Raw genomic sequence first — 6274 nt, 5'->3', positions numbered from 1 at the left:
CCCCGCCCAAAAAAAAAAAAAAAAAAAAAAAAAGAAGAGCCTCCAATGTAGGAATTACCGGCTAAACCGTTTCTACAAAGAACATACTGAATCCACACAAATTCTTCTAGACCACCCCAAGAAGAACGTTCCCCTGCCCATCCCGGCAATAGACAAGGGATTTTGCGTTAAGAATCTGGCTGTAGTTGGTAACGCAGGGTTCACACGTGGAGTATAGCATGCCAGCTGGAGAGCACCAACTGAGCAGCCTCCCCTTCCCCTCAGCTGTTCCTGAGAGATCAACAGGAGTCACAACATCATCCTTACCAACGCATCACCATCACTAAGGTAGTGGTGAGATAGCCTTTCTTCACAAGAAGAAAGGGCAAAGAGCTAGGTGATCATTAATCAGAAAATTTCAAAGGTTGGATTCAAATAATATTAAAAATGTATAAATGCTATATATCTTCCCAATGGGCCTCCTTGAGACCAATCTACATTTGATTCACATTAAAATACCCAAAGAACTCTTCCTTCACAGCTCCACATGGGAGCTTTCCCCATACTGCTCTCAGGAGAAACCAAAAGATTTGGACCTTCTACTTTTGACACTGAGGTTGGGTTATACGGACTAGTTTTTATTCCTCGAAGGACTGGGAGATTATTTCACATAAAAGGTGTGGCTGAGCAAGAAACGTAACAACAAAATAAAACAAAACCAACCCCCTAACAGTTATCACAGCAATACATGGATTTATATGGTGGACCTTCCCCGAAGTAGAAGGTCACCGTGAAGCATCAGGGAACCAACAGGAACGGAAATAAGATCAAGACAGACGTTTACGTAGTCTTGTTTATATATTTCTTTGTTCCCACATTTTTAAAGTTCCTCACTCTATTTCTGAATCTTAATGCCGACAAAGGTAAGAACTGTGTTCAACATGAATATTAACATTCTCTGGTGTTAAGCCTAACGTGGGCAAAAGTGTAAATAGACAAGAAAACAGAATTTACAAACAGTGGATATAACAGATCAAACGCATTTCTGCGCGATCTAAATTACTGAATGGGTAACTAAAGGAAGAACGAAACACATTTTCTTTACATTTGAAAAGAAAAAAGGCTCTGTGCCCCACTCAACTTGGCTTGAAAGAAAAACCAAGTAGTGCAACTCTCAGGAATTTATGCCAGTGTCCTCTTCCTTTTTTTCTTGTTGTTGTTATTTTTTAAGTCTTTGAACACACAGGTCCATTATCCCAACTTAAGTGCTGGGCAACGTCCTTCATTTGGCGAATAGGAACTGCAACAGTCACAGGTGTAACCGATCCAACCCGGATGGTAGGAAAACCAAAACCAAACACTTTTCAAAGTGACAGTTCTCTGCTGGCTGGGATTCTCTCCAGGGGCTTTGGCCCTGAGGTTAAGTACTGGGGAGGCCCCTGCACACACTTTTTGTGTGCGCTGGGCTGGTGCACGGTCTCTGCAGCCTGGACCTACGACTCCTGGGCTTGTGCCACTTCTTGGCCTGTTCTTCTGAGATTGCCTTTAACCTTCACAAACTCTGGGGCATTTTCTTGCTCTTCTCGCAATTTCTGCTTCTCAAGTTCAAGCTAAACAGAATTCAGAAACAGGAAAATTATTTACAAATCATTTACAAATGGAGAGGCTTTCCAAAAACACTGCTCCTCTTTCCAAAGTCCCTAACGACTTCATTTCCCAACAGAAGGAAGTTTCTCCTGGTCTCCGCTTTAAATATATTTATATTTATATTTTTACATATGTGCCTGGATCTAGGAGCTGGGGTAAGAATTCTGTACAGGAGCAGCAGCTGACTGGTTGTTGCTGAAATACCGAGGGACGACGAGAGCCTAAAGATTAAGGCTAAGACTTAAAACAGGAGCCGAGGGCAACACGCACTTGCTCCACAGTCTTAAGTGAAGCTGAACTTCACTCAAATGCTTGAGCTCCCAGCACTGGGCTGTGCATTCTGTGATATTCCCTGGTTTTGGCTTTGCCTCCTGAATCCCTTGTAGGTTCTCAACAGAATCCTTCCCCTTTATCTTGAGTGTATTTTAGTCCATCTGCGGACACCTGTCTCAGCTTTTCCTTTCATGGTATAAAAACATTTACATCCGACGTGTCTGGGAAATTCTGCTTGTTCCAGCATCCTTTATTTCTCAGGACAAGATAAGTCAGAGAAAGACAAGTACTGTATGATCTCTCTCACATGTGGAATCTAACAACAGTGAAATCGTAAAAGCAGAGGGTAAAATGGTGACTAGCTAGGGGAATGGGAAAGATGCTATTTAAGGGTACGTACTTGCAACTAGCAGAGAAGTAAGTCCTGGAGACCTAATACACAGTACGGGGATTATCGACAACGAAACGATTATAAACGTGAAAGTTGCTAAGAGACTAGAACTTAACTGTCCCCACCACTAGAAGAAATGATAATTATATGATGCCACAGAGGTGTGAGTTAGCACTATGATGGCAATCATACTGCGATACAAATGTACCAAATCAATATACTGTACCCCTTAATCAACAACAACCAAAAAAACACCTTTCACCCCAATCACCCCTACCTGCTCCAACTTCTGCTGCCGTTTTAATAGCTCTATTTCCAAGTCAGATTTCTTCTTTTGTGCTTCCTCTTCCTTCTGCTTTATTACTTGATCCCGTTTTCTCTTTTCCATCACTTTCTGCAGCTCTGGCTTATTCTGAGGGGCAAGTCCTCTGCAAAGAAACATTAACAAATCACTGTGCTGTACACCTGAAATGAATGCAGCACTGTAAATCAACTATACTTCAAAAAACTTTTTTTAATTAAAACTAGTAAAAATAAAATTTTTTAATTAAAAACATATGTAAAGCATTAACAACATTTAAAAGTTTTAATCTAATGGATGCATCTTTCATGAATAGAAATTTTAGGCGTCAACCACAGAAGAGGGGTCTAGTGACCTAACATGACTGTGATGCCTACCATCAGCTAACAGTCGACATTGGGGGCCTCAGAAATCCATGAGCATGAAAGAAAGGGCAAGAACGCCTTCCAACGGTAAGCAAAACCCATCACTTGATAAAATCGTTCTGAGTGCCTACCGTATGCCAGACGCTAGCTCATGCAAGGGAGGTTAGTGCAGGAGGTTTGGGTGGGGAAGGTGGGGAACAGCATGCTCATTCGGTGGGTGGGACGGTCACCCACCATGGAGAGGAAGATGTTGAAGCTTCCCAGGCTCGAGGCCCTGACCCCAAGTACTACATGCAGCCTTGAGAGAAGCTAGCACAGAAACTTCAACAACTAAATGGCCCAGAAACCTCTTCCAACCCTTCACGTTTCAGACTTGGGAGAGGATTCTTGCACATCTAAAAGGCACGTCCAAGGTTCCATCATTGCTAGGGGCATGGCCCTGGAGAACCTGGATCCCGAATCCCAGCCCAGTGCTCTGGAACCATTTCAACTGCTGACAACACACGGAAGTCAGGCTTCAGGGGACCTCGACATTGGGGAGAGATCAATCAGGCTGCCATCCCTTCAAATGGGGTGAAACAAAACCCAAACTCGGGCCATTCCCTAGCAACCCTCATCTGAAATGTCTGAGGCAGGTCAGGCGAAGGACGACGTTCACCGGCATTTTCGCAGGTGGGATTTCCGTCTATGTTAATGGTCAGCTGGGACTTGCCTGGTCTCCATGTCCTCGGCCAATTCCTCAGGATTTCTCTAGTCCGGGCTCCCCCTCTTCACCATCCTCTCTCTCTCGAGCCAGTCTCCACTAGCCCTTGAGTCATCTCAACTCGTTATCAACTTTGACAATAAAAAAGAAACAGAAAAAGAAAGAAACAAACAAAAAAATACACAAAGGGCTTCCCTGGTGGCGCAGTGGTTGAGAGTCCACCTGCCGATGCAGGGGACACGGGTTCGTGCCCCGGTCCGGGAAGATCCCACGTACTGCGGAGCGGCTGGGCCCGTGAGCCATGGCCGCTGAGCCTGCGCGTCCGGAGCCTGTGCTCCGCAACGGGAGAGGCCCCAACATTGAGAGGCCCACGTACCGCAAAAAAAAAAAAAGAAAAAAGCCACAGAACAGGAAGAACGCTATCACTGCCAGGCAGCCCAGGGGGTGAGTGACAATGTCATCACACGTGTCCACACACACACACGTGGCCCCAACCAGCACCGGTGCTTTTCTGGGCTGCGGGAAACCGGTGCTGCTGAAGCAGCCTCAGACCACCGAGGTGGCCTGAGCGCCTTCCCACACGCCTGCTGACCTTGCTGATGACACCCGGGAGTCTGCAGATCAGGCCCGTCGACCTCCGTGGCTGTTCTCCACTCTACTTCAATCAGCTAATGCGACTAATCAACTAGGAGTCATGTGAGTTGCCGTTAACTGAAAGAATTTCCGAAACGTGCTCTGGCTCTAAGAATCTCAACACCACCCTTGCCTCAATCTCTTTCAAGTTCACCCTATCACATCCGTAAAATAATCCTCAGTGTCACACTTCCACATCTATCTAGTGGTGATTTTTAAAAATTCTGGCATCTCTCCTCTCTACCTCTTTTTAAGATCATAATAAATGATTTTGAAAAGTTGCTGTTTACAGAGTAAAGATCAGTAGATTCCATCACTGAAGATAAAGGACACAGAGTTAAAATAACATACATGTCTTCCCTTTCCCAATTTTCATTAGCAGAACTTTCGGTTTTAAAAAAACAGAAAGAGGGGTTTCTCTGGTGGCGCAGTGGCTAAGAATCCGCCTGCCAATGCAGGTGACACGGGTTCGAGCCCTGGTCCAGGAAGATCCCACATGCCACGGAGCAACTAAGCCCGTGTGCCACAACTACTGAGCCTGTGCTCTAGAGCCTGCAAGCCACAACTACTGAAGCCCGCGAGCCACAACTAATGAGGCTGCATGCCACAACTACTGAGCCTGTGCTCTAGAGCCCGTGAGCCACAACTACTGAGCCCACGTGCCACAACTACTGAAGCCCGCGTACCTAGAGCCCATGCTCCGCAACAAGAGAAGCCACTGCGATGAGAAGTCCGTGCACCGCAACGGAGAGTGGCCCCCGTTCGCCACAACTAGAGAAAGCCCTCGCGCAGCAACGGAGACCCAACACAGCCATAAATAAATAAATAAATAGATTAAAAAAAAAAAACAGAAAGAAATATTAAGTTCAGCCATATTTCCAGTGAAATAAAAGAGATGGGTTATTTTTGCTATTTACAACTTATTTCACAGTTATTAAGATCGTATGAGGAGGACAGAAGTATAGACAGACTATTCTGGAAATTAAGTCTTACTCAGTGCAATAAGAAAAGTTGCTAATGGTACTTCACTCCAGTAGACTTAAGTGTCATTGAGCACTGGAAAATGTTTGTAAATAATCTGAGTAAAGACCCACGCAGTTTCATGACTATTAAAAAGTCTCAGGATGACAGTACAGACAGAGTTAAGGGATTTAAATTTTAGGATTAAGAATTTAGCTACCTGCATAATTTAAATTTCAAACTATAATTCACTGGTGAAATTAACTTCAACCCTTATTAAGTGCTTCTGGCTTATGCAAAAGCTGTTGAACAAACTCTGATGTATGACGCATTAAGCTGGCATTCTATCACAACACGTGAATGGGTTTAACTAATATACGGTATGCGTTTCGTGTTCAAAGATTTTACACAGTGGTGCAGTAAGATAAAATATTTAGTAACACAAAACTCAGGAAAATGGTGCTTATATGATAAATGTCCTTCACTTATAATAGTCAAGAAGTCATACAAATTTAGTTAATATTTTATCAAGCAGCTCACTTAACTTTCTATGCTGAATGGAAAAAGTCAAGCACTGCCTATGTGATTCTCTGAGTCTAAAACTGGATCAGGCTGCAGAGATAGCAAGACAGAAATAAGCTCCAAATTTCATAAAAATTACAGTATCAGTCTCTGCATGACGTTGATTCTCTTTAATCAATTCAATTAACAAGAACTTTCAATCCCTTTATGATTGACAACTGCTTATGACCTGGGGACCAAGAGTTATTCCCGAACTGCTTCTCATGACTATCACAGTGGACCAAGCCAATTTTTAAAATTAATATGTGCTCTTTGGAAAAAAAAAAAAAAAAAGAGGTCAGGTGTTATATACATACATGCAAGATAAAAAGTGAAAGCAGGGCTTCCCTGGTGGCACAGTGGTTGAGAGTCCACCTGCTGATGCAGGGGACACGGGTTCGTGCCCTGGTCTGGGAGGATCCCATATGCCGCGGAGCGGCTGGGCCCGTGAGCCATGGCCG

General features: G+C 44.1%; 1 protein-coding gene across 2 annotated transcripts in view; it reads right to left on the bottom strand.

The window, feature by feature from the left end:
• Window positions 1–596: 596 nt before the first annotated feature.
• The window catches only part of FAM107B (family with sequence similarity 107 member B), a 222330-nt gene continuing 216652 nt past the window's right edge, over window positions 597–6274 (bottom strand). Inside the window, exons 3-4 of one of the 2 annotated variants that reach the window (XM_007460893.1) lie at window positions 2568–2718; window positions 597–1589 (exon numbers count right to left, since the gene is read on the bottom strand). In XM_007460893.1, the coding sequence (XP_007460955.1) occupies window positions 1473–1589; window positions 2568–2718 (268 nt within the window). In that variant the 3' untranslated portion in view covers window positions 597–1472. The remainder of the gene's footprint in view (window positions 1590–2567; window positions 2719–6274) is intronic. The other variant, XM_007460892.1, reaches the window with a different exon arrangement.

This window comes from Lipotes vexillifer, unplaced genomic scaffold, assembly GCF_000442215.2.
Source record: "Lipotes vexillifer unplaced genomic scaffold, Lipotes_vexillifer_v1.1 scaffold534, whole genome shotgun sequence".
Lineage (NCBI taxonomy): Eukaryota > Metazoa > Chordata > Mammalia > Artiodactyla > Lipotidae > Lipotes > Lipotes vexillifer.
Note: the sequence above shows the minus strand (reverse complement) of the source record. Positions and strands in the feature narration are given on the sequence as shown.